General features: G+C 39.0%; 1 protein-coding gene across 5 annotated transcripts in view; it reads right to left on the bottom strand.

The window, feature by feature from the left end:
* Positions 1 to 699: 699 nt before the first annotated feature.
* The window catches only part of LOC133457146 (neuron navigator 1-like), a 94,217-nt gene continuing 83,235 nt past the window's right edge, over positions 700 to 11,681 (bottom strand). For 4 of the 5 annotated variants that reach the window (XM_061736064.1, XM_061736066.1, XM_061736063.1 and 1 more), the window contains 14 exons: positions 11,541 to 11,662; positions 10,392 to 10,573; positions 9,366 to 9,528; positions 9,083 to 9,281; positions 8,911 to 8,999; positions 8,348 to 8,446; positions 8,074 to 8,245; positions 6,687 to 6,952; positions 6,436 to 6,587; positions 5,618 to 5,689; positions 5,263 to 5,468; positions 5,061 to 5,179; positions 3,403 to 3,591; positions 700 to 3,240 (listed from right to left, as the gene is read on the bottom strand). In XM_061736064.1, coding sequence (XP_061592048.1) covers positions 3,145 to 3,240; positions 3,403 to 3,591; positions 5,061 to 5,179; positions 5,263 to 5,468; positions 5,618 to 5,689; positions 6,436 to 6,587; positions 6,687 to 6,952; positions 8,074 to 8,245; positions 8,348 to 8,446; positions 8,911 to 8,999; positions 9,083 to 9,281; positions 9,366 to 9,528; positions 10,392 to 10,573; positions 11,541 to 11,662 — 2,126 coding nt within the window. In that variant the 3' untranslated portion in view covers positions 700 to 3,144. The remainder of the gene's footprint in view (positions 3,241 to 3,402; positions 3,592 to 5,060; positions 5,180 to 5,262; positions 5,469 to 5,617; positions 5,690 to 6,435; positions 6,588 to 6,686; positions 6,953 to 8,073; positions 8,246 to 8,347; positions 8,447 to 8,910; positions 9,000 to 9,082; positions 9,282 to 9,365; positions 9,529 to 10,391; positions 10,574 to 11,540; positions 11,663 to 11,681) is intronic. The other variant, XM_061736067.1, reaches the window with a different exon arrangement.

The raw sequence follows: 11,681 nt of genomic DNA, 5'->3' as shown, positions 1-11,681 counted from the left end.
GCTTTTTTGTGAGAATTTTCTAATTTAGTCAGGGGAAAAAATATATATATGAAAAATTGCCCTGTAGAAACCTGTGAATCTCCTGAGAACATGACACTAAAAGGCAGCTCCAGTGATATAAACCAACACCCACATATCCCCTTGGGGGTCTTTACGGTGCAGCTCTGGTGCCACAAGAGTTGTGGAGATAATAAAGGGATCTGTGATAAAGATGGATAAATCCTCGTCCATAACGTAAGTTTACACTTCTCGACATCTAATTATAATCCTTGAGTTGTTTTAATTTCGGAATATTCATTTAACTGAACACTTGGCCGTAATTCACGAGGGCGATTCCCGACTAACAAATTACCAAAGTGGTCGATTTAAACTGACCACTTAATAATTGGGCAATTTACACAACTAACTTCAGTTTTATTTTATATGAATAATGTCACAGAATTAATAAATGTTGAAAGAAAAAGTAAAAAAAACAAACCTGGTATTTTTTTTTTTTTTTTTTTTTTTTTTTTAATAGTTTACAGTTGCAGCTGCGTTAATGACAACAGCCTTATGATCAGACCACGCATGCGCGTATTATACGCAAACGCCCTCTCTCACTCTTAGTTTTTTCATATCACTATTTAAAAAAAATAAAATAGTTTTGACTTGGAAGCTTTATATGTTGAGGAAAAAAGGCAAAATGTACTCGCATTGTTTCATAAATTGTCATCCGGGGAAATGGTGACTGGATAGAACACAGCATTGACAAAAAAATAGTCTGCAGCGCCCCCCAGTGGACAGAAGTATACAAACATACAACACGACAGGTAGTGGTGTGAAGAATGGCATGTCTTTATTAAGTACATTGCTCTACGTTAGACATATGGGATTTGATGTGGTTATTGAGACATGCCATACAACCATTATTAAACCCTCTTTCAAGCCAAGTGCTCCTTCCTATTGGAGGAAGACATTAAAACCATAAAGGTCGCCCATTTTCTGCATACAGGAGCCACACTTCTCATAGATCTCAGTTCTAGTGATTGTTGTCGCAGATGCAGTGACTATTTACAATGTTTACAATAGTGATGCCATGTACAAAAGAGAGAGAAAAATGTACAAATATTTGCATAAGAAAAAAAAATTAAGTTCTTAAAAACGATGTGAACAGAGGAAGATAACCAGGTATTAAAAATCTCTCCTTTGATAAGGTTTAAGCATGGTAGGTCCAATGAAAAAAAAACCTAACAAAATAACTTTTGAATCACACCAGGGAGCCATGTACTGATATTACATCCCAAAGCTGAAATCCGTTATTACACTGCTTGCCACTTTCAGGCAATTTCTCAATGACGCAGGTAATGCTTCTGTTTAAAAATGTGTCAATTTCCACACAAGCAGCCCAGTCATGATACGTATTCCCATTCACTGCAGGATTATCTGACACGTCATTTTTAGTAACAGCTTATCTACCTGCTAAAGGTCCATACCGACAACCCACTCCGCACCCAAAATATGGGCAACAAGGTGACAACATTAAAGTGACATCAGAGTAGGAAGTTACCGTATTTCCTCGAAATCGAGGCCTCCGTGTAGTAGATCCGAGCAGCTCAAAAGCCGCTTTAGGCCAAGCTGTGTTTCAGGCACAGATAAACTTAGGCATCATGTCTCTGCTTTACACCAGCGTTTTCAAAGGAAAGCACTGGAACATCTGGACAGAATATGGCAGTCTGAGGTACTTCAGGGGCATGGAGGTTCTCTCCCAACAGCTTCATCCTCTATCAGAACTTTCTTCTGTCATAATATAACAGTCAAGATGTGAGCAATAAATACTGCAATCTACAACTTTCCAATAAATCACATGTGCAAATTAATTAAAGGATAGAAATAGGAGCAAGCAAAATTTGATTCAATCTTAGCCTCCTCATCCTAATTTAAAACAATTTACGAGAAGGAAAATCATTTAAAATTTGAATTACATTTTCACAAGATGTAAAAAAAAAAAAAGAGGAAGGAAAATGTTTCTTATTTCACGTTTTCACTTCCTTTTATCTGTAAAAAAATGAACCGAGAGTTCTGTCAACTGTTCTCAGGCTTCGAATTTTGTTCATAAAGCAGATGCAGCGAATACCAAATCCTATAAAATCAAGACTTTACACCTGCATCTTCAGCTTTTACAAGAAAAGGTTGTGTTTTAAAAGTGATCTAAATACAGAATATACTGCATGTAAGCATAGCCAGAAATGGTACACTTGATCAACAAGCAGTTTCTGTGGTCATGAGATCATCGTCGTGCTTAACTGAGTCCATAGACGACAATATTTTCTTCACAGATTCACCCTGAAACTGATTAATTCCAATAATCACCCATGCATGATCCGCTTACAGCTTCACAGTTCTGATATTTGAGTCATTAAACAGCATAATGACTGAGCAGGAATAATAAAAGAAAACAAACCATGTTCGTAATCTTGTGTTTGAATATGTTGTATTCTGCTGAGCACCTTTTGCAGACAGAAAGCACAGAAGTAGAGACCTAAGACAGAAGCCAGTGAACACTGCCATCTGCAGGATTTACTCATGAACTGCACCTTTAGGCCCAACCGACAGTCCCCCAGTCTATCCACACACAGTCACCGACACAGCACAATGAAATCCAATTATTACAAGTAGAAAATAAAGTGCATTTTGGCTGTTATCGAGTGATGTCCTACTTTGAAATGAAGCATGTGCCTTCAAAGAGAACCTGTGAGCACCAGTAGTTGTGAAGCTCGTGGCAGTCAAAACAAAAACAACATAAAAAGAATAAATGGGTCTTGATCAACAAGATTATAGGTAATATTTTTGCATTGAAGTATCCTTGTTACCATGCACTTGCAGATTTAACAATCCATCTGGGACAAACTGAGGCAAAAGGAGGGACGAGTCCATGTCGTCCCCTGACGTGATCATCACAGCTTCCTATGAAAGCAGTTTAATTGTCTTTCCAACGTTGTGATAGCAGGGCAAAGCAAACTATATGCCCATAATCACTCTCTTTACATTTAGCTTTGAAACTGCTCACTGAGCACACGATAAAGCTCAAGACCGAGTCCTTAAAATTCTCATTTCACATCAGCCAGAAATGTAGTCTGTAGTTCCTAAGCTTTATTGCCGGTCGGCTCAGAGTGTGGCCTGCAAAGTGGGATCCAGACTGCCTTCCCTCTCTGGAGACTCGATGTAGTTGGCCGACTCTTGGAGCTTCAGCAGCATGGCCATCTGAGGAGCAGGAGCAGACATGTGGTGTTTTTCAGGGTTACATTTAATTCTACATGAGATATATTGTGAAATATTCCTCAAGGGTAAACATTAATCATTAGGACAACTAACCACTATTCCACATTGAGCATTGCGGCCAGTAACTGGTTGATGCTCACTCACCAGTGGATCTGACTCCAGTGTGCTGGGGGGAGGAGTATCTTTGGGGGGCTTCTTCTCCTCACCGGGTGGGCCTATACTGGGAGGAGGTAGGTGAAAGAGCTTCGACTGGTCTTGCTGTGCATTGGGCCAGGGAAGGGTTCCTCTGACCCACTCCACCGGATCCTCCCATACTGCCTTATGACCATGCACCTGAGAGCAGACAGGTTTAGTTTAGTTTATTGGTCCTTTCAATTTTCAATTCCCAGTACAGGTGTAATTCGTTGGTGTTATCCAAAAAGATATATATAATTTTTCATATATATATATACTGTATATACAGTACTGGAGATGAGGGGGGATGGCATCCCCCTTGAAATAAAAACGGTCCAAATCATCCCCCCTGTAAAACTGCCATCCCCCCTTTCCATCCCTTATGTCATTTCATCAATGAATGTGGTTTTACTGCTATTTCAACATTTAGAGTCATCACCAGAAAAATAACAACAGAAAAATAACTTATTTGACAATTTTCACCTGTTTCAAGTACATTTTCACTTGAAATAAGTAGGAAAATCTGCCAGTGGGACAAGATTTATCTTCTTATTACAAGCAAAAAAATCTTGTTCCACTGGCAGATATTTGGATATTTAAAGCCTACAGAAGGCTGCATTTAACTGCTGCTATGTATTTCTGCAGGTGTTTTGGTCAGTGCTATTATTTGTAATATATTATATTATTTGTAATCAGCACAAATTATCTGTGAAATAATATGATAAAATCCACCATCCCCCCTGATTTCTTTTTACAACTTGAGTACTGTATATATATATATATATATATATATATATATATATACACACACATAAATGTTATACAATTTTAGCTAATAACCAAGGACCAAAAGGTGTAGACTGAAGCCTAAGTTTATGACGCCTACCCTTTTCACACAAAAATGTTAGCTTTTATAAACTAGTGCAATGTCATTAATAAATATCATTCCATACAGTATATGTATAAGCAATAACACAATAGTACATACACATACATACATACTGTGTTTACATATATATATATATATATATATATATATATATATATATATATATATATATATATATATATATGTGTGTGTGTGTGTGTGTGTGTGTGTGTGTGTATATATATATATATGTATATATATATATATATATATATATATATATGTATATACACACACACATACGCATATATACATACACATGTCCATAGGTACTGTACATGCCTATGTGTATTATCCCTTTGTTTTATATGTATTAATAATTTTGTATTTATAGGTGCTTTTGAATTGTAATAACGTGCTACACATTTTCATTTCTGTATTTAAGCTGTTCCACAGATTAAATCCTGTCACTGAGATGCATCGTTATTTAACGTTGGTTCTTGCCTTTGTTTTCCTTAACCTGAGTTCATGTTGGCTAACTCTGCTTTGGAAGAGCTTCTGAATAGTGTCACAAAGTGTTTTATTGTTGATTGTGAACATAAATTACGCTGTTTTAAGGTCCACTAAATCTCTGAATTTAAGCACATTTGAATTTATGAATAATCTATTAGGTAGCCGTTGATTAACTCCATTTTTAATAAAAAGAGGCTTCTTGTTTTCTCACTGCTACACCTGAGAGGTACAGCATCTGTGTGCTCACCTTGATGCCGTCTTTGGCTCCCTCCTGGAGGTAAGGTATGATGGAGTGGTTCCACAGGTCGATGAACCACTGCCTGAACTCCGCCACTGAGACTGGGCACGACAGGAAGAAGCAGGGACCTGAGGAAGGCAGCACTTTGCATTAACACCTGTGTATAAGCCCCGGAAAGTCTTAATTATGGGCATTGGCCGCTGCATCTCACCTATGAGGAAGTCTGATGTGCTGTGTTTCTCCAGGAAAGTGTGCAGGTGGTACCAGAGCTGAGGGATCCAGTCGAGAACATGGAGAAGAGCCTGGCGCCGTCCAGCATCCTGCTCCTCGTCCTGGTAGGCCTCCACAGCTTTACGGTGAAGGTACCTTAGCAGGAACCCGTTTGCCGGTTCCACATTGTTGGAAAACATCACCATTCTGTTGGCATATATCAGAAATGCCCTTTTACTTCCTCAAGTAACGAAAAAAACAAAAAAACAATGACAACAGACAGAACCAGGCATCTGTTTGAGCAGCAGGCTGATGTAAGAGGACGTGTTGTGGAAGTTATCTGACCCTGTGCTCACCTGAAGCTGATGTGGAGGCCATGGTTGGAATTCATCTTCACAGGCTGATTGGTTGTTCCGATGATGTACGGACTAAAAAAAGATGGAATTATGTTAGACTTTCTGAAACAGGCGTCAGTTAGGGCTGGGCGATACGGACCAAAAGTCATATCTCGATATTTTCTAGCTAAATGGCGATACTCGATATATATCTTGATATTTTTTCTGTGCCTTAATTGGGGTTTCCCCCAAAGCATTATAGCATAGCATCTCTATTAGCTTCATTTTTTTCTGAGGCAAACCCTTAAAAAAACAGTCAGTTTTAATACAAAGCCTCGTGCCAAATGTCACACAGGTTCCTTTATTAACAGAGGTCTGCACAATATCAAAATGTATAAAACAAATGAAATAAAAATAAACTGCCTGCATATATAGAATAAAAATGCTTCTTGAATAAAATAAAACAAATATCCCTTTCCTGCAGAACAATTAAATTAAAATACACTGTGCAATTAATACAATGTAGACAGTAACAGGCAGACTTTTCCACTGAGGTTGACAGTTGTGCAAATAACAAAACATTTGTGCAAATCTCAAATAAAACATTCAAGTCAATTTGTCACAAAATAAGCTATATCAAAATCATTAAAAAAAAAATGTAAAAAAAAAATTTTTTTTTTTTTTTTTTTTCAAAATCGATATAAACGATATTGTCTCGTACCATATCGTGTTTGAAAATATATCGATATATATTAAAATCTCGATATATCACCCAGCCCTAGCGTCAGTATACCTTTATGCTGAAATACAATAATTAGCTAAAGAATTCAAGGACCTACCATTTGTGATACTTGCAGGTGAGCGCTCCGTTTACAAGCTCTGTGATGGCTGCCGAATCACTAATGTCATCTATAATAACGACCAGCGGCACCTCTTCTCCGCTCTCTCTATCAATCTGGTTTGCCAGATCCGACAGGTACAACTGCAAATCCTGAAAACGTAAAGAAAGATTAATGGATTGCTCCCCGAAAGCAACAGCAAACTAATTTGTCTGGAAAACGGCTGGCGTTAACGGTGGCTCGGGCGTCACCTTCTGTGACTGCCGGTGCATGTTGAAGGTGACAGCAGTGCTGCGATGCGGGATGCATGGCTCATGGTCCAGATCTGACGAGTCCGCCCGACTGCGCTGCAGGAGATGGCGGGCCAGATGCTGGGCCAGATACGTCTTTCCGGTGCCGCTGGGGCCAGACAGAACCAGGCGTCTGTGTTTCAACAGCAGGCTGATGTAGTGCAGCATCATGGGCTTAGGAATCAGAGTCTCAAACACCAGTGAGTCAACACATTTTTCTCTGAGACCTGGAGAGTTTCAAACGCAATGGGGAGACAAGAAAGCCAAGGGGATTTAATGGTGAATACCTTCTTTAAAAAACAAAGCAAACATTACCTTTAACTCAAAAATATGCTTTTTTTTCTGTGTAACCCATCACTGCAAAGTTGGTCTGAGCAGTAAATGTAATTGACCAGCCAGGCTACGGTAAATATGCTTTAACAAAACCAGAGGTCTCCCTTATAAAGATAGGGATTCAGCAACACTGGTAACTTCAGTATCAATACATTTATCAATAAGTCAGTAAGTGTCAGTAACGAATGCTTCATTAGCACGTAGGGCTGGGCGATATATCGAGATTTTAATATATATCGATATATTTTCAAACACGATATGGTACGAGACAATATCGATTTAAAAAAAAAAAAAAAAAAAAAAAAAATTTTTTTACATTTTTTTTTTTTAATGATTTTGATATAGCTAATTTTGTGACAAATTGACTTGAATGTTTTATTTGAGATTTGCACAAATGTTTTGTTATTTGCACAACTGTCAACCTCAGTGGAAAAGTCTGCCTGTTACTGTCTACATTGTATTAATTGCACAGTGTATTTTAATTTAATTGTTATGCAGGAAAGGGATATTTGTTTTATTTTATTCAAGAAGCATTTTTATTCTATATATGCAGGCAGTTTATTTTTATTTCATTTGTTTTATACATTTTGATATTGTGCAGACCTCTGTTAACAAAAGGTACCTGTGTGACATTTGGCACGAGGCTTTGTATTAAAACTGACAGTTTTTTGAAGGGTTTGCCTCAGAAAGAAATTAAGCTAACAGAGATGCTATGCTATAATGCTTTGGGGGAAACCCCAATTATGTCACAGAAAAAATATCGAGATATATATCGAGTATCGCCATTTAGCTAGAAAATATCGAGATATGACTTTTGGTCCATATCGCCCAGCCCTATTAGCACGTGACTAAACTCACAATTTCAAATTAAGCAGAGATTTTTTTGTGCCATTTTCCACACAATGTTAGTTGCTTACAGACACCAGCCAGAATGCAGTTTATATCCTAAATATAACAATACACCAGTCCTAGTTTCTAACTAGCCCAGGCACAAAGCAGCATTCGTACCACTAACCTTTCAAAGTGACAGAAATTTTAGCAGGACCGTTGCCAAGACATTGATAAGGTGAGGCCTGGGGTCGGTCTCCTCCGATCACCCGCTGCCCTCCGTGAGTAAACTGGTACGTATGCAGGGAGTCACCAGTCAGACCCAGGCTGGCTGTTGGGTCCACCTGACTTAAATAGTCCTGAACAAAAGAGGAAAAACAAACAAACGCTCAAGTTTGAACAACCTAATCAGAGCTGGGCCCTTGACTGGACCTCAAAGAGGAGAGCAAAATGCGACGTACTCTGAAGATCTTGGAGATGAGTGAGTCGAGAGAGGTCCAGTCAGTCTTTGTGCCGACCGACACCGAGGCCAGGTAGAACTCCTGCTGCTGTTTGCTGTCCTACACAAACAGATAAGTGTACAGACTGTTCAGTGGAAAACCTCCACATCAATGGACTTTGGGGCTGCTAAAACTACTCTCGGTTTAAGATAAGATAAGATAAGATAAGATAAACCTTTAATTGTCCCACAGAGGGGAAATTTGCAGTTTACAGCAGCAAAGGGGATAGTGCAAAAACAAGACGCATCAATAGAAAAGTAATAACACAGTAATAATAATAACACACTATAAACAGTAAACTGGTATACAACAATAATAATAATAAAAAAGATAAATAATAAGAAATACTAGTATATAAAAAGATAACAGACAGATATTTACAGATGGATATTTACATAATTGCACGTTGCAGTGAGTGAAAGATATTGCACATTATTTCCCTTATGTACATTTATTGTCAGATTGTATGTGGTCTACTGTGAGCAGTGCTGGTTGTGTAGTCTCACAGCTGCAGCTGCAATTACCTCTAATTGATCTCCAATATGGACAAACACTTTTACACATTGTTCTTCTTGTTGAGAAGACAAGCTTGGAAAATCACCGGGAGTCACCTCTGAAAAGAAGGAGGTAAACGGTGAATAAATAAATAAATACTGCACAGCTGAATGACCGTGGAAGGATCTGTTCATTTCTCACCTGGATCTTTACATTCACTCAGACTCAGGCTGAAAGACTTAGTGAGGGACATGCTCATTGGTTGCTTCAGCGAGGGCCCCAGCAGAGAGGCGAGGCCTGAGGGCTGCGAGGTGGAGGAGGTGGGTCCCGCGCCGAGGGGATGCGGCTGACTTCCTGTTTTCAAGTGGTCGTTTTCCACCTTCAGGTTCTCCACTGTTGACTAGACCACCAGCAGATTCAGGGGTTAAACTCGAGCGTCAATGCAGCACCACACACGTAGGCACAGCGCTGAACGTGCACACACCTCCATGTTGTTCATGGCTTCTCGGAGCTGCTCCAGCTGATGTGCAGAGCTTAAGGCCTCTAGTCGGATGTCTGTCAGTTCCCTCTCTTTCTCCCAGAGCTCTGAGCGTAGGTCTGATACCGCCGTCTCGCTGCCGTCTCCCTCCTCTGCCGTTTCCATGATCCTAGAAAGGGCGAGATATATTCATCAGACACAAACACCCACAGAGGCTGAACCGTCTAGCTCAGGGGTCGGCAACCCAAAATGTTGAAAGAGCCATATTTGTCCAAAAACAAAAAAAACAAATATGTCTGGAGCCGCAAAAAATGAAAAGTCTTGTATCAGCCTTAGAATGAAGACAACACATGCTGTATGTATCTATATTAGTTATAACTGGGGGAAGAGTTTTTTTTTCATTATGCACTTTGAGAAAAAAGTTGAAATGTCAAGATTAATGTTGAAGTACAATCTTGAGAAAAAAGTCGAAAATGTTGAGGAAAAAAGTCGAAATGTCAAGAAAAAAGTCAAAATTTTGTGAAACATTTTTAAAAAAAAGTACAATCTCGAAAAAGAAGTCGAAATGTTGAGAAAAAAGTCAAAATGTTGAAATGTTGAGAAAAAAGTCAAAATGTCGAGAAAAAAGTCAAAATTTCGTGAAAAATGTCGAGAAAAAAGTACAATCTCGAGAAAGAAGTCGAAATGTTGATAAAAGTCGAAATGTCGAGAAAAAAGTCAAAATGTCGAGGAAATAGTCAAAATTTTGTGAAAAATGTCAAAATTTTGTGAAAAATGTCAAAATTTCGAGAAAAAAGTCGAAATGTCGAGAAAAAAGTCAAAATTTTGAGAAAAAAGTCGAAATGTCGAGATTAAAAAGGAATAAGGAAGAAAAAAGGAAAAAAAGAAGAAAGAAGAAGAAAAAGAAAAAAAAAGGTCAAACATTTTTGAAAAAGCTCCAGGAGCCACTAGGGCGGCGCTAAACAGCCGCATGCGGCTCTAGAACCGTGGGTTGCCGACCCTTGGTCTAGCTCGTGGTGTTTGTGTACTTACACCGAAGACATGGCAGCAGAGGTTTGGAGGGTTGAGGGTGGGTTCTCGCCTGCCTCGCCCCCTTCATGAGCCATCTTCGGAGAGTTGGGAGCTGAGGAGTCTGGGGTGGTGATTTCCTCGATGTCCGAGTAGGTTTTGGGGCCTTTCTTAATGCTGAAAGCCTTGTTAAAGGAGCTCCTCAGCTGTACACAAACACAATTAGATCCAGTTAAAGTTTTTTAACATTTAGTCATCAACTGAGAAAAGCAAAGAAGAGGGATGTGTTAGAACCATTAATTTAACACATGCTTAACATTGAAGGAATAGTTTATCATTTTGTTTCCTGAACACCCCACAAAGCTTCACAGAAAACCCTTTTTCTAGTTCGATCCTCAGCAGGATTAGGCCTTTCTGTGCCATTTCTCTTTCAGTGTAAAATCATGCATGTTTGTGATAACAGTGATAAACCTCTCCAGACTGATGGCTGTGCACATGTGTGGTAGAAACCTTTTCATTTGCTATTGATTATGTTTAGCTGATGAACAAATACCAGAATGTTGCTCCTGTTATGAACAACATAAGACGGATAAAATCAAAAATGATAAACTATTCCTTTAAAACATTCAGTTATTGCATGTAGTACCAACTGCTGGGTCAATAAATGTTACATGGTGAGGCTGATGTTGGTCACAATACAGGATACAGACATTTGTACAGAAGGATAACATACAAAAATAAGGCAAAATGAATAAATGACAATAAATATAACCAAAGACAACCACTGATAAACTTAAACTAAGCTGCTAACTCCACTTTTGGGGGGGCGTCATATCTGCTGCTTGCCACGCTAACTGAACTACGGTCATTTAATCTGGATTGTTACAGAACATCCAGCCAATCATTGATGTAGGAGGTCAACCAGCAGAGATGGAGGGACTGTGGAGCAGTTTTAGATGGTCCATCATGCCGAGCGACAGGATATTTTAAAAGCTTTATAGACATAGCAGCACTCACCTCAAAGACCTGAATCAGTAAAGTAACAACAGAGGAGGGAAAAGACTGGTCATACTCCATCCATGCTGCTCAGTTTTATAAAAAGGACAAGGAGCTGGCAAACTCCTGGCCGTGACGATAAAACGTGCCTTTTTAAATGTAGCTTGTTAATCTTACCCAGCTTTTCTTTTTCTTCTTCTTGGCCTCTTGATCCTTCAAGCTGCCCACACTCGACATACTAGTCAAGCTGTTCAGACTGGAGATGCTCTCGCACGAGTTCTGACGTCGAATACGCATGTCTGGAAAACAACTCCATAT

This window comes from Cololabis saira, chromosome 12, assembly GCF_033807715.1.
Source record: "Cololabis saira isolate AMF1-May2022 chromosome 12, fColSai1.1, whole genome shotgun sequence".
NCBI classification, from domain to species: Eukaryota; Metazoa; Chordata; class Actinopteri; order Beloniformes; family Belonidae; genus Cololabis; species Cololabis saira.
Note: the sequence above shows the minus strand (reverse complement) of the source record. Positions and strands in the feature narration are given on the sequence as shown.